This window comes from Xylaria bambusicola (assembly GCF_022495145.1).
Source record: "Xylaria bambusicola strain CBS 139988 unplaced genomic scaffold F5B22scaffold_5, whole genome shotgun sequence".
Lineage (NCBI taxonomy): Eukaryota > Fungi > Ascomycota > Sordariomycetes > Xylariales > Xylariaceae > Xylaria > Xylaria bambusicola.
This window is the reverse complement of record NW_025953558.1, coordinates 217762-243923: the sequence shown is the minus strand read 5'-3', so window position 1 is coordinate 243923 and position 26162 is coordinate 217762. Positions and strand designations below refer to the sequence as shown.

Sequence of the window (26162 nt, the reverse complement as noted above, 5' to 3'; positions counted from 1 at the left end):
ACATGAGTCCTTAACCAACCAACTCATTCTTGGCTGTTGGTGGGTTGACTTGACTCTATATACAACTGATCTGCCAGCCCAAACCGCCTAGGTCTCTGGGGTCTGTTTCAAGAAGCGAAGTCTGTATAACCTCACTTTCCAATGTTGCCCAATATTGCCTGCATGTCTTGAGAGATCACGAACAGCCTGCAATGGTCCTTCGTACGGCCGAAGTGCAAGGCGAGCTGCATGTTCAGCTAGCACAGAGGTTGCACGTGTAACAACGACCTAGGCTGCTATGATGTTTGGCCATGTAATATCTATCGGTGGTCTTGAAAGTGCGATTATAAGCGATATAGAGTGTAGGGGTTGTCCTGAGAAATTACTAACTATCTAGATCATCATAATTGCTATAGCGTTATGCCTTAGCTTGTTAGCTACAGTCCATTATGAATGTGAATCAAATTTGTAAGGAATAAAAGGATCTTAGAAGTAGGACAGTGATGCAACGAGTTATATCATGTCATTTTTACAATTATTGCTTTAACAAAGCCAACTCCTTTGTTGTGGACCACACAACAATCCAACAATCAGGCCAATGGAGGCAAACAATGACATTGTTTTATGCTTTAAGAACTATATACTTCCTCCATCAACTCTATAAAACAGACTAATATCTCCCAGCATTTCCTGCTAGAAAAACATCTCATGTTCTTGTAACAATGGCTCCGCCAAGTCAAGAAGGACCAGTTTTCAACAATGGGGAGTGGATGTTTCCCTGTCAACCCCCAATATATGTTGTCGGGCCAAATCTCACTTTCAAAGTTCGGTTGCGCCATGTGGTCTGTAACGAACATACCGTTCCTCAGGTCTCACAGGGTTATTCTCCATCATGCATAAGTCACGTTGACTGCTGGTATACAGGGGCCCACGTCTGCTTGTCCCCTAGAAACGCCCAAGCCGCCAGCAAAGGGTTAAACCATTCACAATCTGATTGTAACTGCTGTGCTAATGGAGTCCAGTCTAACATAGAGATCTTGGATGACATATATCAGGCTTCCGGACCATTAATTGACCTCATCCGATGCACGGCACGCGGAGAGGGGAGAGGAGCGCAGAGTGAAAGGGCGATAGCTATCTTAAATGCGTCTATCGTATGGGGAGATGAAGAGCAATCCAAGCTGCACAACTCCGCCGTTACACCGAAGCATCTCATGCTGATGAGAGAGCGCGGAGGAGCTGATTATATTCAAGTCGACTTTGCGACCCCTCGCGGCGACGATCGTCGAGCGAGTACACTCAAATCATTGAAGAATCTCACGAGACCGGCTGGCAAGCGAAATCATGCACGATTGTTTTCTCGTTTTGGAATTAAGACGTCGAGAAAGTAGGATAGTAATAACTTAGTTTAAAATTACATTCTGTTTTCCTAGTCGCCCTGTCCTTCAACAATTGAACGAGATCGGGACTGTCGGCTTAGATTTACTTATGATTACCGTGAATTCTAAGATGGCCGCTTTCATTCCTCCTATGGCTAGCATACCATAATTAAAACGATGAATGGATGACTGTGCTCACAGTGCCTTAACTCTGTGCTCCGGGTAATACAATCCTAGGGTTATAGACAAAGAGAAGCGCTATATATAGCCCTAGTCTGGTTCAGAACCTTGGTGTAACTAATGATTTCATCCAGCACCCCTATAGTTGCTGTTCTCACACTGGGCTAAGCAATGAGGCCATCGTCGACGTTGTGAGACGGCTTTAAGGAATAAATCAGAGAAACTCTCATGTATCTGTTACGATAACTCTTTTCTTTCGGTGTGTACTTGCGGCATGGTAAAAGGTAAGAACTATAGGAGGTCATAATCATGAAAACGTTGTCCCTTTAATTAACGTTATCTCGAAAGACGATGCCATAAACCTTACATCTCATAACTCCATGTCCCTCTAACTATATTATGCTATATCGTAATTGGTACGTTTGGGCGCATGGATAGAGGTGTAGATTACTTTATGGTATTACACGTGACTTTCCACTTCGGCAAAACATCGCTGTAGGGTTAAATCTAACGACATGGAGCACGTTTGAGTCAAGTAGCCAATTGGATCCCCAGCTTCAGGGAAAGTTTAAGCATGAATATAGTCTTAAAGTTGTCATACGACAGTCCTTACTGTATGCTCATCTCTGTACCCATTGGGAAATGGCGGATCTATGATTGGCATGATTCTGAACCCTTACCTTTCACTTGATTCATTGCATGGAATGACGCACTTGACGCGCCGCGAATTTTTTGCTCGATGTAGCAAATATGATGTGCATACTGTAAGAAATAAGTAAGATGTGTGTAGTGCAGGGTTACCCACGAGGTCGGTGGTTTCCGGTAACCGAATTCCTGACATCTGCCACCTTAGGCATTGCCTTTCATTGAGAATTTCAGCTAGGTCGGGGAAACCCTTATTACGTGCAGTTGCATGACGGTTGGCAAGGTCTGGCGATACTACAGAAGATTAAAAGCCGACCAATTCCTGGCTTACTGAGCGAATGGCGTTCTGGAAGATGGATGGAGCCTGATGTCTCCGCATATCAGATTTCCGCGCCCATCTCATGCTGTCTTCTTTTCTTCTCTCAATTCTTCTCTCCCGAAATTGAAAGCTATCCAAGACGTCCAGAGCCACGTCTCATGAATCATGAGTCGCGACAAGTCGCGTCGCATGCTCACTGACGAGACATGCGACTGTTGGAAATGCGTATGACGTCATACGTACTTGGCTATGCATACGGTATCCTGCAACGAATACAGAAGCACATACCGTCCCACGTACTCTTAGGATTGCATGCGTCTGATCTTACTTCAGTAGGGGCATTCAGGAGCAATTGCTCCGCTTATGCGGATTTTACTGGGTGCTGTTACTAAATAGGTAGCATACGGTATCTCTGGTTGCTGTGTGCGTGTGGTTTGTATGGTATGTATGGCCCTGTCAGAGCCCGGGGACTACGTCATCGCGGTCCCGCGACTTGAGGGACAGAGGGATAAAGGGCGCGTGCGTGCCATGGGCAGTACATACTGCATGGGTCTGGCATGGGGCAGAGAAGGGGGGCTTGGGGGCTCAATAATCTCCCTTACTATTACTGTGGCCGTACACCGCTAGAATGGAAGGGGTAAATCGACGAGATGCAAAAAGTTTGCCCGAGGCCACAGAGCTGCAGGAAAACCCGGAGAGAGGCTCTGATAGGGCCGCGAAACTAGTTGAGTCGCGTTCAATCGTCGATGCGACAGCTAGAACTCGATGATCAGGGAATTTTGACCAAGAGCGGGGTCTGACCCTGGCCCTAGTCGGCAAAGTGCAGCCGGCGTCGAGTCGGTGATAGCAGTAATTCGTGTCAAGCTAGCGGGCATGTCACCGGACCACGTTGGCTGCTGGCGCGCATGAATACAGCTTCGCCAATTGGACTCCGGTTGGAAAAAGGTGTTAGGTACGATCATTGATAACTGTCCCCCGAGGCCTACCGGCTCTAGCCAAAGGTTGTCGCCGCGAAATGTGCCCTTGTCAAGTGTCAAGCTCTTGATATACGGCATCTCCAGCTACCTTCCCCGTGTCTGCCCGTGCGTTGGCCCCCTGACTAGCCGCACTTCCTAGTCTGGGTGAAGCTTCTGCTTTAGCCATCTTGGCTTGATGCCTTAATGGGACTGTAAGAGGCAAGGGGCAAGGGGACGTTTTCTAACAGCCTGCCTCACGAAGAAAGTACCTACCCCAAGGGATATACCAAGCTTGAAGTAGAGAGTACCTCGGCGAAGAAAAGGCTTGGGTCACGCTGTGCTCACAGCAAATAAGAGGAGAGAAATATCGCAGATGTAGCGCCGAGCGTGGCAGCTATCATATCAGCCAATGAAACCCCCCAGCCTTACCTTTATGTCGATGACATCATTGCTTTGTTAGCAGCTCTACGTGTAATGCTATTCTTCTACTTACCTATCTTCTATCATGGGGAGACACGCAATCTCAGCTAGCTCTACGTGAACATATCTTCTACCTGCCTGTATACGCAGCAGAGAGCCAGCCCAGGAGGAGGTTGATAACATTAAAGTATACTCCTGTAAGTATATAATTACTGTTAGGTACTCCTCATTGACGCTATTTTAGGCGTATACCCTAGGTACTAGCTTTCTATATGTATGTGTACCCATCAGCCTCTGTTACAATACCTAGCTTGCGTATAAATGTGATATATTTTATCATCCGTATAAATGAGTAATATAGTAGGATTTCGGGCTTTGCAGAAGGAGCGCCTGTAAATGCTTTCGTGAGGATGACCGCACAAAGCACACTTGAAAGCTATTGGTTGTACGATTGCGCAGAGGATCGGTCTCGAGGGTAACAGAGCAACAAAACTTTGTCGATTCCGGATTTTCGACCAATAATACCCGTGGCCTGTGACTGGGAGAAGATGGGATTCTTTTCCAAACTGTGTTTAATCTTCGGGGCCAAGTATCAGGTACGCAGGTGGCCAAGACCGACAACAAATTGTATATGAGGATATGATTGACCCTGTGAAGATGGTTTGGCATGCCATTCTGGACATGGCATTTATGAAATCCCATTTCGTTTGGATCTGTCTTCTTGTCCAAACACGTAGGTCTAGACGGGTTTTATATTGACTCTCTCCTCCGGATGCATTCATTAACCTCTATACAGTCTACCTTCCTAGTTATCCAGCTTTTGAATTGGCCCTTTATGTCGAGAGCAAGAACATGGCCCGTCTTGTCCTAAAGGGGCGCGCATTCAGTTGTCCCGAGGATTCCAAGCTATATTATAATCTGTTTGGCCAATATCGTGGTCTCGTGCTATCTTGTAGTATCTTGTAGTGTTGGTATTGGCCCTCATTTTTGGTTGGACGTCCGCGGCTTGAATATCTTAAGGTGCCACCTAGCAGGCTACATATACAGAATCCCACGCTAAGCACACTTAGCCATGGTATTTACTCACCTTACCTGCTTGTGTATGTAGGTATGTACTTTAGATATGTGAATGGAAAGTTAGGATGCTGAGTGCCCACAGCTAGCAGGTACCTGATACCGCTGTACACAGTACCTACCTGGGGTATCTGCACGTAGGTATGTACCTACCTACCAACATCCATACTACTCACTGCCTAGGTAGGTACTTACTACTTACATATACGTCCACGGGTATGTACCACGTACGCAGTTAGGTACCTTGTAGAGAGTCTTGGGGCCTATCACAACCACCCCAGACGCTACGCCTGGCCAGTCCTCAAACCTGATCCCGATCGCCACTACTGTGTACCTAGGCTAGCCAAATGGGATCCCACCCCCAACACCTGCGAATTGTGCAGAAGAACTTCGTCCTATCTCAACCTTTCAAGAGAGAAAACCGCTTAAGTCAATCCAAAATCCTGTTCATCTCTTACTATCATCTCGTCCATCTATATTCTGTGTTTCTCCCGGAACACACTCCGCCTCTTGCTGCTGCCGCTGTCTATACTGTTATACTCTCGTTTCCTCAAAGACCACAAACCGTGCACGCGCCCGCAATTACCCCTCGCTCCGTCGTCGCTCCAACATTTCCCGCTCTCGCCTGCCTGCCTGCCTGCTCCTTAAACACTCGCCAACGCCTCGCCCTGAGCTGCGCTTTTGACCTCTGCGCTCTCCTTTTGGGCTCTCCTTCATTAATTCAAAAAGAAAATAATCATCATCCGTACACAACTAATATCATGGCCGAATTCATACGGGCTCAGATCTTCGGAACTACATTCGAGATCACCTCTCGGTATGCTCTCTTGTGTCGCCGAGCTGCACTGTAGACAGCTCGCCCAAACGCGGCAGCTCTGTTCTGTTAACACGCCGATAGGTACTCGGACTTACAACCTGTGGGAATGGGCGCTTTTGGCTTGGTGTGGTACGTTGTCGCTCGAATCTCATGTGAAACCGACCCCGCGCCATCAGTGATGGCGCTGCAAGCGACGGCTACTAACTCTCGCTCATTCTAGCTCTGCGAAAGATCAGCTTACCAACCAGAATGTGGCTGTCAAGAAGATCATGAAGCCCTTCAGCACCCCAGTGTTAGCCAAGAGAACATACCGAGAACTCAAGCTGCTGAAGCACCTACGACACGAAAATGTGCGTTGCTTGATCCGCTATCAGTGATGCCACTACTAATCGCTCCTTCTAGGTTATTTCGCTCAGCGACATCTTTATCTCCCCTCTAGAAGACATGTACGTCCACAAGACACCGACCTCTTGCCCTTCGATTCATTAACGCATATTCTTTAGCTACTTCGTCACAGAACTTCTCGGAACAGATCTGCACAGATTGTTAACCTCGCGGCCCTTGGAGAAGCAGTTTATTCAGTACTTTCTCTATCAGATTATGGTGCGTTTTAAACCAGCGAGAGCTTTGAAATGAAATCTTGGGTCGAATATGGAGCCTAACAATGTACAGCGCGGGTTGAAATACGTCCATTCGGCTGGTGTCGTTCACCGTGACCTAAAACCCAGCAACATTCTTGTCAACGAGAATTGCGACCTGAAGATCTGTGACTTCGGTCTAGCCAGAATTCAGGACCCTCAGATGACTGGATACGTATCTACGAGATACTACCGCGCTCCCGAGATCATGCTTACCTGGCAGAAGTATGATGTCGAGGTCGACATTTGGAGCGCGGGCTGCATTTTCGCAGAAATGCTTGATGGGAAGCCTTTATTCCCGGGTAAAGATCACGTCAATCAATTCTCTATCATCACTGAATTGCTCGGTACCCCGCCCGATGATGTTATCAATACGATCGCAAGTGAAAACGTAGGAGACTCACCATATCCCCAATCAAGATGCTAGCTAACAAAGGGGTAGACTTTGAGATTTGTTAAATCTCTTCCGAAGCGTGAGCGACAGTCTTTGAAGACCAAATTTAAGAATGCTGATGATGCTGGTAAGCTACGCTCAGTGTCCTTTTTGGCTCTTCTAGTTCGATGACTGACTTACAAAACAGCTATCGACCTACTCGAGCGGATGCTTGTGTTCGACCCTAAGAAGAGAATCACAGCAGCCGAGGCTTTAGCACATGAATACCTGGCTCCGTACCACGATCCCACTGATGAGCCAGTCGCTGAAGAGAAATTCGACTGGAGTTTCAACGACGCTGACCTCCCCGTCGATACTTGGAAGATTATGATGTCAGTACTTGCAATTTCGAGACCCAAGGAGCGCACCCAATTAGCTAATAAGTACTCTGAATTAGGTACTCGGAGATTCTAGACTATCATAACGTTGAAAACAACCTAGCGCCCGCCGAATCCCATTTAAATGGCAACTGAGCTCTTGCCACTAGACCAATTCATGAAAGAGACGATATACTTCACAACTAATACCACACCCCGGTCAATCACGCTTTACACGTTCTTACTGAAAAGGTTGGTTTGGGGCTTGTTTTTCGGAGTTTCGAGAGGGAATGATAGGTTTCGATTGTCTTCGCTGAATGATCATACTGGCTATCAGGGCTGAGTGGGGATAAGGGTTCAAGAAAATTCACAATAGTGAACAAGGGAGCATTGTACGTACGAGGCATTGAATAGCGAAGTAGAGGATGCTCAATGATATTTCGGCGCATGGGTCTACGGTGGACGAACTATACGAGCGGTTATATACCAGTATGTTTCCTCCTTCTTAGGTGGAAACTACCTAGTCATGTACAACGCCAAAGGCTTTCCGTGACGGTGTCAGATGTATTGTTTGTGTCAAAGCTGCATACTGCCGTATGGTCTGCGATAACCTCGAAGAAGAGTGACAATATATAGTAAACAATGCCCTCTCCGTAAGCATTTGCATTAATCTGGACAGAAGTGACTACTTATGGTTTTCCGGTGTAATAGGGTCATTAAAAAACTTAGCAATGCTTCCTCAAAACTCCTCAGTTATCCCTTGTCGTGTAGTAAGCTCATAGCACTATACTTAGAGTATTACCTACTAACCACCCAGCTTTATAAAGCATCTCACAGATCAGGAGATGTGAGTCAAACTCGTTGTAAAATCAAGCAGTGGGGCACTGATCCGATCCTCGGGAATCACCATTGTTCGCTTTCCCGATACTTACATGACGAGATTCGGTTTACAGGTAGAACCACATCAAATCATAGCCGGGGTATGGAACCAATAAATACTTTGACTTCACCCCAGCCCTCACTGCCATCAACATGAACTCCACAAAGCCCCCAGCAGCAACAAGAGCGATATCATGACGGCCAGTATCCAAACTGCCTACGCTGAAGCGGAGGCGCGCTATGAAGTCGCAAACCCTGCCAGCCGTGCGGCGCACGAGACAGCGACGGCAAGCCTGCCCGGGGGCAACACGCGCTCGGTGCTACACTGGGAACCATACCCGCTCTGCATCCGCTCGGCCCAGGGCTACACACTACACGATGTCGACGGTCACGCATATGTGGATCTGCTGGGCGAATACTCGGCCGGCGTCTACGGGCACTCGCACCCCACATTGCTAGCCGCCATCACGGAGACGGCGCAGCGCGGCCTGAGCTACGGCGGGCCCCATGCCGCCGAGGCGCGCCTCGCAGGGCTCATCAAGGAACGGTTCCGAAGCATCGAGCGCATCCGCTTCACGAACTCTGGCACAGAAGCGAACCTCATGGCCCTCGCTGCGGCGAAGGCGTTCACGGGGAGACACCGGGGCAAGGTCATCGTGTTCGAGGGCGCGTATCATGGAGGGGTCTTCGTCTTTCCCTTCGGGTGCCGAGACGTTTGGAATAAAGGGGGGCCCAGCACCGGGAGTAAATACGAGGCTCTGCGCGCGCTGAACGCGCCTCACGATTTCCTCGTCGCGACGTACAACGACATCGCCTCCGTCGACGCGCTCCTCGCCTCCTCCGTCGGCAACGAAGGCGTGGCCGCCATCTTGTTGGAGCCCATGCTGGGATCTGGCGGCGGCGTATGTAGCACCCCTGGGTTCCTCGCGCATCTCCGGCATCGCGCCGACGAGCTGGGCGCATTGCTCGTCTTCGACGAAGTCATGACGTCGCGCATGTACGACGGCGGCGGCATCCAGAGCGCCACGGGGATCCGCCCCGACCTCACCACGCTCGGGAAGTACGTCGGTGGCGGCATGTCGTTCGGGGCCTTCGGAGGCCGCCGGGACGTCATGGCGCTCTTCGACCCCCGTGAGAAAGAGGCGCTCCCGCACGCTGGCACTTTCAATAATAACGTCCTGACGATGAATGTCGGCGCCGTCGGCCTCGAGCACGTGTTTACGCCCGCGAAGGCGAGGGAACTACATGCGCTGGGCGACGAGGTCCGCGAAAAGATCAATGCGCTTGGCAGTGGTGAGACGGCGGCGAGAGGGCTGCGGGTGCTGGGCTGCGGCTCGATTCTCACGTTCCATTTCACCCGGACGCCCGTCGATAATATTGCTTCGCCGGCGGATTGGAAGAGCGATGAGGACGCGAGATTGCTTGATCTCTTCCACCTCGAGATGCTAGATGAGGGCTTTTACCTTGCTAGGCGTGGCTATGTCTCGCTTAGCCTGGCGCTGTTGGAGGATGATGGACGGCGTGAGTTGGAGCGGTTTGTGGAGGCTGTTGAGAGGTTCCTTGGGAGGTTCCGGGGCTTAATGGCTTGAGTAGTGGTAACTTAGTTGAACAATTCTCGGTCAAGTAATGAGCTGTTTTGCTCATGTTAGTGCTGTTTTGGGAGTTTGCTTTGTCGTGAGATGCTGAAGTAGCTTTCTAAATATCCAGCATGAATGACGACCTATGTCTTCGTAATGTTCAGATATGTTATTCATTGCAAATTTTCGAGTTATAGCGCAATGGCTTAGGACTAGTAGGCCGATATGCTTACGATCTACGTGCCATATATGAGATTTCTGCAGCTGTTGTTCGAGTGCGAGTATGGTGACTTGGAATTCTGGGGGTCTAACAAGATAGTCAAATACTGTACTTTACACAAAGGGACTAATATATGTTTTAAACTTACGTCTTATTAATACTTAAAATCTGCGGGTATGGATGTTGGCTAGTGATTCACTTAATAGATTAACTACTGTCTGAAACCTGGGCGTCAGATTCTCAAGCTGTTATTCATAGAGTGTGAGGGCAAGATATGATCATTTCGCCGCTGTAAGGGAGTCGTATCTCGGGGCGAGTGATGGGTAATGCCATAGCACTACATATATACCTACTTAAGGGTTATAGGCGGCCAGTATTCAATCCGATTAAGTTCTATATTTGGCAGTGTCGTGGTTTCATACTGCGCTTCCGTTTCGTGACAAACATCTTTGCTATAAACATGAGCATATGGATCTTCTCACACGTGTGCTGGGATATGCTGGAATGAATAATTTTCCAAAAATCACTTTTTAACAAATTCTGAGCCTGAAGGGACGAGATATGTGGATTTCTAACACCTTAACTATATCAAGAGTATTGGCCGGACCCGGACGTTCACGATCTGGTGAACCACGGGAGCGACTGCAGGACTGGAAATTGCCTCTCGAGACAAAGGGATATTACATGGAGATCACTAAATAACCTACCACCGCTCGAATATACTCCCACACCACGCAAGCCGGGCTGTTATATCCTGGCTGCGAATGCGGTTCTTATGTTCAGAGGGGTTTCAAATCACATTCAGACAGAAGAGGGTCTCTCTCGCGGACAAAAAAAAAAGCAAGTTTGACTTTAGCTCCCCCAAGAAATAGCAATTACTATGACTCAAAAGTGTGATCCAGGCAAATGTTCGCGATACAACCACAAAAAGGTTCGATCAACCATTCTGGATTATAAGTGGTTAGACCTTGAAATTAGTATCCTAGAATACAAGACATCCCGTCAAATCCTTCATTTGCTTTTGTCCCCTATAGCTATAACTGTTGTGTGTCATACCTCTAGTTCATGGGGATGATATGACAAAGCTGGTCGTGATGGGAGAATGAGAGTGTCGCACTAGGAAAGAATCAGAAAGAATTCAGTCTAATCCTCCAACTTTGTGGCAAGCTAGACAATCTTGTGGCAGCACGGATGGCTTGACATACCTTTTTCAGATTCCTAGGAAAGGGGGTTCGTTAGATATTCGATGGTGTGCAGGGAGTTAGACTGACCCTCTCCAACCTCTCCGTACTGTTCAGCTCATGTCTATTGCTTTAAGAAGGTGTGGCTCAATGTTTCGAGCTGTTACATGTAGTTGCTTCCAATTTGAATGCTGAACTGCTCCAACTTACTCTTTCTTGTTTCAGAAACGCTGCCGGCTCCGCCGAGCCCTTTCGGTCTAGCTTTCTATTGGGACAATTCTAAACGTAATTCTTTTTTGCTTCTTTTGGGGGGCGATCGTATAATGAGCTTAACTAAAGCAAGATTTGCCGGTGGATGTCATTATGGAATGGCATTTCAGTTATATGTGCGAAAGGGCATTGTTGCCTTGTGTACGTACACATACAGAAATTTTCCGTCACCACCAGGGATATAGATCTTGGGCAGTAAGACGTTGCTTGTTCCCCCAGGCAATTATGTGTGTGACGTGTAATTACGTCTTTCGTTGGACGGCGTCTTCCAAAATTTCATTAAGGGTTAACCCCCGGACCCTGTATCGTGCCCTTAGTTTTACCAATGGTCTATCTATATCTACACATATTATTGATGTATGAGGAGAGTGTTGTACCGGTAGCTTCGTCACCTTTGTATTTGATGTGTAGTTCAGATACCAGCGGTCATCAACGGGAATAACTGGTTAGGTTACCACTCACTAGTACGAAGACTGTCTCTCAGTTAGTCTACTTCGAAAGCTTTAATTTTTTCAATTCCTTTTTCTTGATGTTATGTTAGCAGTTTACAGTAGATTGATGTAAACCGTGCCACTTCATCGCTTTCTCCGCAACCAAATTCATTCAAATCGCGGAACCGTGCGAGGCCGGGCCACACGTGAATCGGACGGTTCCGCCTCTAAGATTAGCTGGACGCTAGGATTCCACTCCATCTCGATAGCTCCCGAAATGGGGAAAAGTGACAGCAATAGCTTATTCCGTAGGCTAGCTTAGTGTATTGACACTGCATAGTATAATGCCTGCCTGTAGGCAAATTGTGTGCCAACCCCTTTGTGGAGGGGCCCTAAGTAAACCTTTCGTTATTGCCTGGGTTTCTGATGACAGTGTGCCAACCAATGTCTAGTGTTTTAAAAATTTTCATCTGTCACAAGGTGTCCAGGGGAAACGGACGGGTAGGCCGGTTGTCTTCCTGCTCTGTCAGGTAGCGATTTGAGATGGATGGTGTTGGGAGCTCTGCGATGTGGCCGCTTGTTCAATCTTGACTAACAGTAAGTATAGAAGTGGTGCTGGGATGAGCGCAGACCCCCCAACTTAGTCGTCAAGCCTTACCATTTGTCTGCGCTAGGCTGGCTGCAAGTATTCAAACCTGGGTTCTAGCCTCATGAGTGTACATGTAAACTAGATGCCCTGGGGTAAAGAAGGACTGTACTGTAGGGATATAGGATGGAACAATAGCAGGGTATCCTACGTACGCACTACAGCCAACACGGACGATAATACGATGCTGTCGGGCCTAGCTCTGGTTCTAGCAGGTGATGTTACGGTATGGTTCGACCCTCCATCTCCACGGTTTCTTGATCAAAGTTTTTGCGTCTCATGTTACGCACTGGAGCGGTATGGGCCTGGCCCTTCGCTCTGGGCCTGTTGTCATGTCGCCCTCGAGAGATGAGATCTTCTCTACGATGTTGTTTGTGCTCCTGCCTCGGCATTACCAGGTACAGATATACCCTGGCTGCAGACAAGCTCGACTGGTCTGCCAGGCTTGCTGACAGCACACAATGCTGGATATCCCTCTTGGCGTTGGTATGCTAAACCCTGTTGGTTTTCCTTCCATGCCACTTGCCCTTCCTGGGTGCGCCTAATTCATCGACGTGCAGAGGCTCGTGGGTCTTGCACACGCCTTTAAGAAAGAATGTCTCCTGGTGGATGCTTGCCCTGCTTCTGGGGTCTGCCTGGGGTGCCCTCCGGCTCCTGTTACCTTTGCATGCTGTTGCTTTCTTTTGCAGTGTGAGACTGCATTATCAATTGGTCAGCTGTCGGCTTGCGCTGATCATGGGGCAGTATTGCTGACATGGCTGTTGTGGCCATTCAGAATTGTTACTGTCGAGTAGGTATGTACTAGGTATGTAATGACCGCGATCGGAAGACCCCGATCTATTCCTTGAAAGGCTGCCGTCTACGAAGTATCTGGCCTTCTAGAAGTTTTCGACCCCGCGAGCTCCGTGTTGGTTGCTCGCGTAGATTTACGGCTCAGCCTCTGTGGGGATCTGGCCGCAACTCTGTCCTCCTCGACAACCTCGCATCAAAGTGTGGCAAACGGTTAGGCCGAAATAATGATCCTATTTACCCCCAGTCTGCCCCAGGAACAGCTAGCTGCATCTTTGCAGGTTTGTCAAGCCCGAACGCTTACATACGAGCGTGGGCAGACCACCACTAATTACCTACTACGTACTCTGGTCTACATTAGTAATATCGAGCCCTGTACTTATTTGTGCCTTGGTATGAACTGGCGTCAGCCCACGCCTCACCAGATGCATCTAAAATTTCAAGATGGGCGATCAGGCGTAGCCCCTAGTTACCGAGACCGCGGAACCATTATTACATTAAGATGGGGGTATGGGGGTCATTCATGCTGGAACCAGTAGTCGTGGCGATGGGAGCTCTGCTTTTGCTGTCGGAAATGCTGCTTCTAAGTTTGAGTTGGGCCTTAGTTGCAGCGGTTAAGCCGCCCTTGGGGCTGAGGGTTATGCTGATCTTCCGCCAAACTAACTGAAGTTCTACAAGCTAAACTTGCATCATCCCAGGCGCCGGAGATGCTCAGGCATGGACAAGGTGGCCTTGACGACGGGTGCAGTAACGTTGCCGGTTTCTGGGGTTGATCACGCCTGCGATCTCGGATCGTCGATTCTTTGACTTACTTAGATATCTCGCAGGATGGCAGAAGCGCAGGTAGCAAGAAACACGAAACTCCGAGGATAAAGTAGGTACATAGTAGCAACTGGGGTTCTATCGCATCTCCGGTGGTATCCCCACCACGCCACTGTCGGTCCTGCGCGAAGCACGACAAGCACGGCAGTAATCTAAACAATCATCACTCACGGCATGCATTACGTGTGGCATCTTGGGATAATTTGACGTGTCTCCGCCAAGGATGGGCAAGGCTTGCTGCGTACACAAAGTATGTAGGCTGCGGCTTACAGCAACAACAACCCCCGACAGGATGTTAACTGCTACAGTATTCCTTGAAGTCTGAAGTTGCATATTTTGACTTGAAACTCCAACATGGCGATGAAGCAGATCACCGTCAATGTCTCGCCATTCCAGCTTTGCTGATGTATGGCGTGCCCACTTGCTGGTGCTAAGTAGAGGTTAGCTCAACTTGGTACATGCGCCATTTGGCGACAATTCGACAGCGGATATACATAGTATACTACCTAGGTATATGTATGTATAGTTTGCTAAGAACCCACACCTCGAGGTAATCCACCTGTTCGTATGGATTAAACGACTGAACCGCGCTTGCACCACTCACTGTTAGCCGGGCAGGCTCCGTCTCGTCTCCAACATGGCTTGGCTTCTTGCATTTGTATGATACTTCGTAAGTATGTGCACATTTACATAGTACACGCGACACGTACATGTAAGTACCTACTAGGTATGTAAGTAAGTAGGCGAGTAGGTACCCATCGGAAGTCCCCAGATCCCAGAGAATAACACGGCTAATGCAACCTCCCCGGGTTGAATCACATCCATAGTGGCAATGGTTGAGGTTAAAATCTCAACCCAAAACATAGTGCCAACAACCTAGGTTGGCTACATGTGTATACTACAGTACCTAGGTAAGTAGCAACGACTGTTTTGTGAGGCTCGATGCCCTGTGCCCCGTCTAAGCCGGATACGGCAAACCGGCGTTGATGCTCCAAAGGGCATGGATGCTCTTATGGTACTAGGTAGATATAAGTATACCCCTCCAGTTGAGAGCACATCGTCGTTGCTGCGAAGATTTATGCGAGCGAATAAGCATGGTGGGTTGGCCACCCCATGGTGTTGGCGGTATACTATGGGTAGTTCGACTTATACGGAATTGGAGGCCCGTAGAACCTCACGTCTATATAGCTCGGCCTATGAACTCACAAGAATAATAAACAATTACCATCGACGCCGACAGACCGGGGGGGTGGCCTGTTGGGCCAGCGATCCTGGGAGCTGTGGTGAGGGTTAATAAATGCGGAGGTCATAGGATGGTAACGCTATTACACCTATTCGGCAAGCCGCCCGTTGGTGGCTCCCGAGTCTGCACTCAGCAGTTACGAGGTATGCTCGCATGCTCGTATGCAGAAACATTTCCCATGAGTGTTACGAGCCACATCAAGTAGTTGGCCCCGGAGCGATGGCCGATATGAACAACCAGTTCAAGTCGTCGATAGGCAAGCCAGTTTGAGACGATTACTCTAAAATACGCGACAATACATTGACCTAACTGCAAGTTTGACCGCCCTGAGGTAAGTTCTGCACCAGCATAAATCTAGGGGCGAGAAAACAGTCTTGTATAAATAAATACCTTGCCTATAACACATATTGACTTGCATACAGTTTCGGTGTATGAATCAATTAGGTGGCTTCAGTGGGCAATAAGTAGTACAAGGTATGGCGAGGCGAGAGCGTCCCCTCCCCAAATCAAAAGGAAGGAGGTGTACTTACTGACCTGTTGAAATTTTTTTTTTTCTTCCCATTTGCTTTTCCTGGAGTGAGTAATAATAGACCGGAATAACATTACTTACCTAAACCACATACCCATGGGCGAACCAATGCGTGCTGGTGGTTGCCCATGTTGCTGCGATGTTGTAACTCTTTCTTACCCTCGTTCAGCGACTTCGGATCGTGTGGTGCTCCTCGTCTTGGACTATTCTTTTTCTTCTTTTTACTATTGCGTGGCGGTTGGGGCGTGAAGGCGGACGTAGATGTTGAGATGAGGGGAATAAAACCGCATGCAAAGCCGGATAGTGCAATTTAAGTGCCTAGTATCAATGCGTACCTGATTTCCAGCTCCTACCCAGTACCCAAAGAAAGATTACTGTGATTGTTGTTACTACTATTATTATAATATTTATTCCACGCCATCATGGGATCATCATCATTAGGCATGATGATGCATTGGGCTGTACAACTACTTACCTACCTACCTGAAGCAGAAGAGGCTCTTATACTCGAGATGGAAATGATCAGATCTAGGACGAGACAGGATGGATGCCACCTAATGTTGATCTAACATCTAACTACCTACCTACTTAAACATAACATCTAGCTAAGTAAAAGTAAAACTACCTAGTTAATCGTAACTATATCAGTAAGTCTTCTAGTAACCTCTTACAGGACTCGGCCTAGGAGATCTTTCAAGACTTGGTGTAGCTCAAGGGAGCTTACCTGCTGTATAAGTATACTTTGTCAAAGCACTTTGTCTAGGTACCCACTTAAGTATAGCACCTACCTATGCAGGTCAACTTAGGCACCGACCTACCTACATACTTAAGAATGGGCTAATCTGGTACCTACCTACTCTACCAGGTATACCTACTACTAGGTATACATAGTAGTACTTAGGTAGGTATAGTACTGACCTGCTGTAGGTGGTCGAACGCTGGGTCGGGGCTGGGTTTAGGCAGGTGGGCGGGACCTATTAAAAGATGCGACACTCCCCCACACCAAGCACTAAGTAAACTCTCGTTCTTCCCGTCGGGTTTTATATACTTATTACTTACCTACTTATTCGTACTTCGTACTTACCTAGACACACAGTTCAACCAGCAAACCGGCAAAGAGTTACCTACCAAAGGTTCCCCGTTTCGGCAAATCCTCGAACGAACAACTTCAGTCTTGTCAATTTTCCGTGTGCGATCGAAGGGCGGAGAGTTAGAGTTGTCTTGTCTTGTCTTTTCTTGTCTTTTCCGCATCTACATACTTCGTAGTAGAATATCCAAACGGCTCGACGCGCTCGGGCCAACGCCATCGCCCAGTCATCGTCGTACAACTACACAGACAGATAAGATACTATTATTCCTGGCTCTTGCGCGCGCATCAGCCTGCTACTTACGCCTTACCAACCTGAAGGCGAGCCAATCGTTCAGCTTACAGTGGTCCTAAGCTGGCCGAGGTACCTGCCAAATTGCCCGAACGAGTCTGGAAACGACTCACCTTACTTGCTGCGTAGGTCGTGCCTTGTGGGGGAGGAGTGGCTGGCTGGAAGTCTCGAGGCTCGTGGTCTGTTCAAAAGACTTCACCCGCGCAGCTGGTAGCCTCTTGGTTGTCGAGAGAAAGTATGTACCGCAGTCATTATCATCATCATTATCATCATTATTCACCCCCTGAATTCCATTGCGACCAAGCTGTCGCGTCCGCCGTCTCTCTCTCAACAATGCGCCCAAGCTCATTCATCGCACACACCCTCTTTTTCCCAACCCAGCCCCTGATAACCCGGCTCTTTCCTGGTTGTGTGTCAGGAGGATCCGTCTGCCACCTCGGTTCCCCGATGTCTCCAGTCTGGTCCTACTGCGAGTTCGTGGCAGGCCGCTAGCCTTAGTGGCCGCGTGACAACGATGACTTTGAAGACTTGGCTGAGCGAGTGCTTGTGCTACCGCGCCATTGCCTGGCAGAGTAGAGTTATGTTTCAAGACCCTACCTCCCAACAACTCGACAATACCTCTCGCTATCTGCCTGCGTTCGTAGGCTAGGTGTTAGGGCTGCAATCCCTATCACGATCCCCCCCTCCGTACTGCACCGCGCCGGTCGTGACTTTTCTTCAGCCCAGTCGGAATCCCTGAGTCCAGATCAACTTCGCATGGCCCTGCTGCAGCTACGGAAGTTCGCCTGCTGCGCGTCCACTGCTGTATAACCAACTACATGTACCCTCTGCTGGTACAGTCCGAATGCCCGAAACTTGCTTAGCCCAACTCCTCCACTGACTCCATCCGACTTGGCTGTAAGGGTCCATGATCACTCCACCTGTAATTAGTCCGAGTTTAGCTTTTCCGTCTTTCGATCCCCGTCTTCCGCCCTCGGTCTCTCACCACACTCTCTTTTGGTACCGATCCCACTCTTCTTTCCTGACCAGAGTTCACGAAAGAACCCGGCACAAATTGGCATCTTTAAGCGCGTCATTTGCTGCCGCTATGGGGGTGGGAGTGATCTATTACCCTCTAGATCCATTAATAATGCCCGGACTATATAATAACGGCGACTTTTTTTTTATGCTTATCTTAGTCTCACCTGTAAATTGCTCGCATCAATTGCTGATCACGGCGCTTCTCTAGACGTTTCGCCATATCTTTGCTGTGCACTCACCGCACCGCACCCGTACCAGTTTGATGTTGTCCTTTTAAGGTTGCATCAACACTGCCTGCCTTGTTCCTTGTCATGCAGTGACTGACAATCGTTATTACGTTATTCTTGAACCAGCCTCTCCGGCGTCCGGATTTCAGCCAGCATCTATTGTCTCTTGGCTATTCTCTTCCGATCACTGTTATTCGGTCTATTATTTGGTCCATTCCGGTACTCGGATTGCTCTTACCACCTTTCTACGCTGGAAGCGCTCACCTCAGGGCTCTGCTGTTTGTGACGGGGCGTTTACTGTTTCCCCAGATTGTCGAACTGTGACACCTTATTGGCCGCTGTCCTAACACGACATACGACTGCATCGATAGCCACACCACTGAAGTTTTCCAAACCCCTCAAAAATTTTGGGAGCTCTCTCTTACTCGACATGATCCAGAACTGCACTGCATGATTGATTTCGTACCATGACTGTTCTTAGGCCATGACTTCCGTCCTAGTGGTCCAGCCTAGAGATATCAAGGCGTCCCTGTCTGTAACTCAACCATTTTCTATCATGACCCAAACACGCCGGCCAACACCGCCACTACAGGCGAAGGCGGAGGAGGACCCTGAGTGCCTCCCCAATCAAGCTGAGGATTATGAGATCGATGATGTGGATAGTGATGGTGACGGTGACATAAAGAATGAGAATTCATCTAACTCTGAAGGTCCGGTAAAGAAGCGTAGGCGGAGTCGGAAAGGCCTAGATAAAAAATTCGAGTGCCCTACCGAAGGTTGCGGCAAAAGTTATTCCAGAGCCGAACACCTGTAAGCGTTGTGTCATGTTCCCTGTGTAAAATCTCCAGGCCGCGGACGTTGCTGACGAGTTGATAGCCACCGTCACCAGCTGAATCACACTCCCAAACAGATATACAGATGCAACTTTCCGGACTGTAACCGCGAGTTTGTCCGACTCGATCTGTGCAACCGCCACAGGGATCGTCATACCGCAAAGGGATCCGCGTTGAGCCGGAAAGACTCTTTAATTAGTCAAAGCTCTCCGGTCGACAACGTAAGATCTCCGTACCCTACCCCTGCTTCGACCACTATGTCGCCCAAGCACACCAAGTTAGGCAATGTTGCTTTGAGGACAGAACACGCAGCTCACTCTCAATACCAGTCACCAAAGGACGGCGTTGGTATTGGCACACCATACACTCCCATGGCCAGCACATCTCCAGCCACGTTCCCTCATCCTGGCCCTTCCAACCTTTCAGACGCATACATGCACTCCGACCAGGTATCTACTTATAACCCAAGACTTGCTCACCAATCCCCAACTGGTCAGCAGCAGCGCCTTCATTCTCATTCAGGTGGTAGTGCCTATGGTGTTTTGTCACCTGTGTCAACGCACTCTGGTAGCTACCACCTGCAACCCATTCATACGCCTCAGTCTGCCCCCACCATGCCATTTGTTGCGCCGAACAATTTCCCTGCTTTCTCGCTACCTCCTTCAGACTTCAATGCTGCTAATGGCGTTGGAGCTGGATCTACATCCACGCCTCAGTACGCACCGGCAGCCTCGACCGATTATGGCGAACATTCTCATCCCCAAACGTCGACTGATATGATGTTACTTGATCAAATGACGGCACAAGCTACAATGCCCGTTTTTGGCCCAGACGGCATGATAAACAAATCGCCGTATGTATCAATTCCCGAAGACTTCGTGGCTTACCTGTTCAATACGACATCACCTAACAGATCCCCGTCGACTGTGGGTCATATCGTCACTCGGAATCCGTACTCAAGGTGAGCATGCTACCTATGGGTGTGGATGATTGTGTTGCTGACCAATACCAGTTATGGCGATTACCAACAGCAATACAGCGTGCAATATTCTGGGTGCGATGGTGTTCCACTTGGCTACTTCCCACCTGGTCAAGTAATGGCGGTGACGAATTTACTGGACTCTAACCTTCCAGAATCGATCCTATCTGACGAAAAGAGCCAAGAGATATTCGATTTGATCAAGGAACGGTTCGATGAGAACAGCCATGCTCCCGTCGATCGGCAAGGAGAGAATCTCCTCGAGGGAGACCGAAGTGATGACGAGCATATGCTGAGTCGCAAGATGATGCAGATATACATAGGGTCTTACTGGCTCCACTTTAGCGATCAGGTTCCCATCCTCCACAAACCGACGTTTTCGCCAGATAGAACAGAAAATCTTCTTCTAATAGCCGTCATGGCCATAGGCGCTGCCTGTCTGGATCGCAGCCACGGAGTCAAAGCCTTGCAAGCGGGAGCAAACCTCTCCAACTTTTTAGCTTGGAATCTGAGATGGGAAATGTTCAAAGACACAAGCTGCAGGCCGCCCGCGAAATTATGGGCATTTCAGACCATGATATTACTCGAGTTATACGAAAAGATGTACTCTACTCGTGAACTTCACGAACGAGCTCATATATTTCATGCTACAACCATTACCCTGATGCGACGAGGTCGGTCCCTGATAGGAAAGTCGGCACTAGACTCTCCACCGAGCGCACGAGATGATAGATCAACCAGCGCTGGGTCTCGACAGTCCTCCACATCTGGCCCAGCACATACACCAGATGAGTGGTGGAATACCTGGATTACAAACGAGAGCACGCGACGTGCAGCCTTTACAGCCTTCTTGATCGATTCGATCCACGCGACCATGTTTGGGCACTCGACGGTGATGGTAGCACACGAGATGCGTCTTCCCCTACCGTGCGACGATCAACTTTGGAAAGCCACCACCGGTGCTGAGGTAGGTCGAATCGAGTCGAATCATATGTCGAACGGCATCAAGCCAATGCCGTTTTTAGAGGGATTGAAGCGGACCCTGGCTGGACAGGAAGTACACACCAACCCGTTTGGACGGCAAATTCTCATGGCCGGTCTACTAAGCGTGAGTTGGCATATGAATCAGCGCGATCTTCAAGTCAGCTCTCTAGGTCCCAACATGTCGCAGGCGCTCGGTGGTCGGGACAAATGGCGGGGCACTTTAATGAGGGCTTTCGACTCATGGAGAAACGAGTTTGACAAGGCCCTCCAGCATTCGAACCTAGCATTCGACCCTTATAGCTCCGACAGAAGAAATGATGCCAATGTGGTGTTCGAGAGCAGGACGGTGCTGCACCACCTAGCCCACATGGCGATGCACGTGGACATCGTAGACTGCCAGATCTTTGCTCGCGCGAAACGCCTCATAGGGCGGGCGATCGGCTCGCAAGATCTGAGTAGTGCGCAAAGGAGGATGAAGGACCACTGGGCACCGTCAGCGCGAGCTCGCGATGCCACATTCTACGCCATCAAATTTCTGTGCTCGGTGCTCCTTGACGGCACGCAGTATTGCGCCCGAGATGATGTCCTTCTGAACAGGCCATGGGTTCTTTACTTCGCGGCCTTGGTCGTCTGGTGTTATGGGTTCGCCATAGCTGGGCCCTGCCCCGGGTATGTGGTACCGAGCAACCGCGAAGAGAAGCACGCGCAAATGCGTGATTATTTACAGAGGCTCGGTTCGATACAAACTCCCGACGATCTCAAGGTCATGAAAGATGTCAACAAAAGCAGTGCCCTCTTGGCTGTGTTGAAGGATACGTTTGGCTTGACTCGCTGGGAACTCCTCCACGAAGGAGCCACGCTGTTGGACAATTGCATTCAACTGAACAGCGGCAGTATGATATAGCACTTTGATTCCGTCTTTATCCGGCTGATCGTTTGCAGCCGTAGCATAGTCTGAGCGGATACATTCACCCTCACACACTTACACACGAATATCTATCTATCTATCTATCTATATGTATGTACAGGATGGTAGAGTTTAGCGAACTCTTCTGTATGTTACTGTCTTTCTCGCTATATACCCGACGATGCAATGAATTTATACGAGATTTTGCAAGGAATGATTCTTATGAAATTCCACATGGCGGATTGCTCATTGATGTGTCATGTGCTTCGGTAAAGGGTTCACGCCGCTGAAGTGAGTCAAAAAAATAAAATAAAAAAAGGCATCTGTTGTGTTAAGTCCTTAACGCCGAGCCGAAAATCAAGAGTAGACCGCCTTAGCCCACTGTATGTTCAACCACTGTAGGTAGACATTTGCCAGCCTCATTACTTCCAAAACTCAGTTAAACAGCTACTTACATACCTACATACATAGTGCTGAGGTCATATTCTGACAATTGGATCAGTGACCTTGAGACTTTATAATACGTAGTACCTACGGTATGTTCCCATGGGTGTGTGGGTGGGGAGGGAGGGTTGGTGATAGATTGCTTCGGCTAGGCGGGCAGTGCTCGCAGCAGCTGTCCCGAACTACAGCTACCCGAGACAACCGATTGCTAATTGCCAATGTAAATCTTCTTTCTCGGCATCAAACTACCCGACATATGTAGGTAGATATCGATGTACCATACCAAGGATCCTAGGTAAAGTACTGTACTGTATGTAGGGAAGCGAGCCAGGATTGTTTAAGTCCGGCCGACGGCGCAAAGATGGGAATTAACCCCGAACGGAGCGGACTAACACAGAGACAGCTCGTATGATTACATATCTGCCTTGCTATGTCGCACCCATCTAAGCACGACAATTCCAATTCATTGCTGGTTCTTACCGACCTCAACTTCGCCCTGCTCTCCTTTCAGTGTCTGCTGGTTGCTGGTCATCTGCCTGCCTACCATAGAACGTGCGTCCTGTGGATTAGGCACCATATCATATATACCTACCCACCTACTCCGTGCCTTACTTATAGATTTATGGAGGCACCGATAAGCAGCCGCTTCAAGTTATCAACGACTTGCTGCTGATTGCGGATCGCTGCTTTTCCATGCCCATGTCCATGTCCATGTTCATGTCCATGTTCATGTCCCAGCCCGGTACCATATTATATGCGTGACATAGAACACGGCGGGGCGAAATCCGCAGAATAACATCCCGAGTCTCCGTTGCTTCGTCGTCCTTGCGATGCCTCTGCTGACCAATCTCCCGCCCGAGATCGTCTACCATATCCTGGGATACGTTGATCCACCTGACTTGGCCTGGATTCCCCGCACCTGCAAGACCCTCTACCATGCTGTCAGCGCCAACACGCCGTTGTTCAAGCATGTCTATCTCAGGCATCTGGACGCGCCCTCGGGGACGCCCGTCGACTGGGAACGATCCTTGAAACAGCTCGTTCAGCTGCGCCGCCTATGTAGCCGCCCCGATGCTGATGATAAGGTACGTACTACCCATTTATAGTCGCCTGGCAGCATCCACCATTGGCTTGGCTCCGTAGAGCTGTTATAGTGTGATTTTGACGCCGGCGCCGGCGCCGACGCTGACCCTAGCCCCCGTGCCCGTGCCCGTGCCGGTGTTGGCTGTCTTGTGTGGGTGCTGGTGTCTTGCGAATCCAATGTCTGATATCGTGTCTCCGAGTCTCCTAGTCTAGCCTTAGTTGTTCAGACCGGAGATACTCGCTAATGAACTTACCCTCCTTGAACAGAAAGATGAGCTTGACTTTGTGCACCGAACCGCCATCGAACTGCTCAAAAATGCCTCTGCCGCTTCTGGTGACAGCGTGGAAGCCGGCTTGACGGCCAACTTTTCCCCGTCTCGCAACGCCGACATCCTGACTGAAATTTTCAGCGTGGAGTCTAACCAGGACGCCTTTCTGTGCCGGTCTTTCATCTACGAGCGTGCGCGCGCGGAGTTCCATGCCCGAGACATCAGATATTGGCATGGACCGCCCAAGCCGGAACACCAAAAGAGTGCCCATCTCCACTGTCTCTACGGCGTGCCTCTGCTGTTCGCCTACCCGTCTGCCCGCCGACGGACGAGACATAATCTCATGCATCCCTTTGCTTGCTCCAAGGTCTACGATCTTAGGCAATACACGGAGCAGAACCAATGGGGTCCATTTCTAAACGACGGCAGCATGCGCGTGGACTGGGAGAAGGTTGAGGCCATCCTGATCGTGCTTGGCGACAACATGACCAACCTTGGCCTCTCGACAATACGGATGTGCAAGACCTTCTGCACCATCCCTTTTGCTGGCACTTGGGCGAACAGCTGGAAGAGCCACCACCTCTCGCCGCCGCCGCCGCACGAGCTGGAACTCCAGGACCGTCTCGACCCCTACGGCATCACGGGCGTCTGGCTCCGCATCGTCTGCTTCATGGACTACACCGATTTCTTCGCTTACAACTTCGGCTCTGATGAGCAGCCGCCCCCGCATGTCCCGCGGCCTTCGATTGATGTCGGCCAGGCGACGCGTCTCATCATCATGCGCATCTTCGTCACGTCCATCGAGAAACCGGGTCCGGAAGACGGACAAGAATTGCCCGTAGTACACTTCAAGGGCGTCTCAAGATCGTTGGATCAGAGCTTCGACGAGAACGCCGACTCGGATCTCAGAGGTACAGTAGTCCTTGTCAGAGGTGTGAAAGAGATCCCCCCATCTTGCGACTTTCATCGTTTTTTCTGTCTTTTGTTGGGAATGTTGTCGACAAGAGAATGCGATAGCAAAAAAAGTCATTATGGATGAATCGAGATAGTGCTGACGAAGACGATTTCGCGTGTAGGTATTGTGCGCTTGACACCCGAGGGCGAGGTCCGGTGGACAACTTTCTCCATATTCGGCGGTGTCGAACGGTGGCGGAGCGAGAGCGTTCAGGTTCGTTCATTCGCTGGGATCCTTCATTCCATCCGACGACACGTTTCGGGAGAATGTGTTTGACTGTCCCGGTCGTTTCGAGCCCGGACTGAAATTGCTAACCTCGAGATTTCGAAAAATAGGTCGGTGGTGTCAAGAGTGCCAAGGGTGTGTTAGGCCATTGGTTCGACAAGTGAGTGCCCCAATCATCCGTGCAACCGCTACCTCACTTATCTACTCAAACTTCTCCTGTGTCCCCATATGAACTATCATCATATCACATAGCATGTCTTCTCCCCTCTTAGCCGGATTATCCCAAGCACGTAATAACTTCACATGGATTACTTACCACGAGGGTCTATCTGCAGGGACTTCGATCCACGCGGACCAGCAGGACCCACGGCGTTCTGGAAGATATCAGACAAGGAGCCGTCCGCGCTCAACGAGGCAGGAGAAGCCGAGCTCATGACACAGGTAGATGTTCTAGACGGGGATTACGAGACCGACGAGAACGGCGACGAAGATGACGTCGAAGACGGCGAGGCACTGCCGGATGCCCCTTCGCCTTTATCCGAAGCCCGGGAGCTGTAGAGATTGCGCATCAGATACTTCCCAGACCATCTTTCGTCGTGATTTCTTCGCGTTGCTGTAGCTGGATGTGGATGGATGGACTAGAGCGATATCGTTGTACCGGAGTGAGGCAAAAAATGCCTCACCTCATCGCATCCAGCCTTGTTGGTCACGTCGTAGGGTTACCTCGACTACGCACTTGTAATTTCCTTTTTTAGAATCTCCCGTGGGTTGCGGCACATCTGGGATGACCTGCGGTGATTTTTTACATTGAGAGCTGGGAGCGCGGCCTGGAATTGCAGCTATTTCACAACCCGACAAACCTGTCATAGCAATTAAACGTCTTTGAGGTCCGCCGGAGCTCTTCCGTGGCTGGCCTGTAGCTTATTTACAATTGGATCGGTCTTCCTAGCTTCCGAGGTCCGTTGATATGTCTGTCCTTCAATACGACTTAGATTGCATCACCGGATCCGGCACGCGAAGATGTCCAGCGCTGAAAGTCCGTGCAAGGCGTTGAATATGTGCAGTGCGTGCAACATCTAGCTGCGGACATGTCTACGTATGCATCCATTCAAC

General features: G+C 49.5%; 4 protein-coding genes across 4 annotated transcripts; all 4 read left to right on the top strand.

Moving 5' to 3' along the window:
- Positions 1–5222: 5222 nt before the first annotated feature.
- Positions 5223–7817, top strand: F5B22DRAFT_591641 (mitogen-activated protein kinase HOG1). The gene is made up of 8 exons (XM_047973863.1): positions 5223–5898; positions 5990–6119; positions 6172–6215; positions 6273–6372; positions 6442–6798; positions 6850–6928; positions 6989–7172; positions 7238–7817. The coding sequence occupies exons 1-8, from the start codon at positions 5876–5878 to the stop codon at positions 7311–7313; spliced, it is 993 nt and encodes a 330-aa protein (XP_047834393.1). The 5' UTR covers positions 5223–5875; the 3' UTR covers positions 7314–7817.
- Positions 7818–9980, top strand: F5B22DRAFT_591638 (class III aminotransferase). The gene has a single exon (XM_047973862.1). It carries the CDS (start codon positions 8231–8233, stop codon positions 9623–9625), a length of 1395 nt encoding a protein of 464 aa, XP_047834392.1. The 5' UTR covers positions 7818–8230; the 3' UTR covers positions 9626–9980.
- An 8874-nt stretch (positions 9981–18854) lies between these two features.
- F5B22DRAFT_642787 (fungal-specific transcription factor domain-containing protein) lies at positions 18855–22070 on the top strand (the record flags this gene model as incomplete). The annotated part of the gene is made up of 3 exons (XM_047978176.1): positions 18855–19180; positions 19247–20164; positions 20216–22070. The coding sequence occupies 3 exons, from the start codon at positions 18855–18857 to the stop codon at positions 22068–22070; spliced, it is 3099 nt and encodes a 1032-aa protein (XP_047834391.1).
- Positions 22071–23110: 1040 nt separating this feature from the next.
- On the top strand, positions 23111–26042 carry F5B22DRAFT_409150 (uncharacterized protein). The gene is made up of 5 exons (XM_047971549.1): positions 23111–23602; positions 23868–24780; positions 24946–25037; positions 25160–25209; positions 25385–26042. The coding sequence occupies exons 1-5, from the start codon at positions 23348–23350 to the stop codon at positions 25605–25607; spliced, it is 1533 nt and encodes a 510-aa protein (XP_047834390.1). The 5' UTR covers positions 23111–23347; the 3' UTR covers positions 25608–26042.
- Positions 26043–26162: the final 120 nt, after the last annotated feature.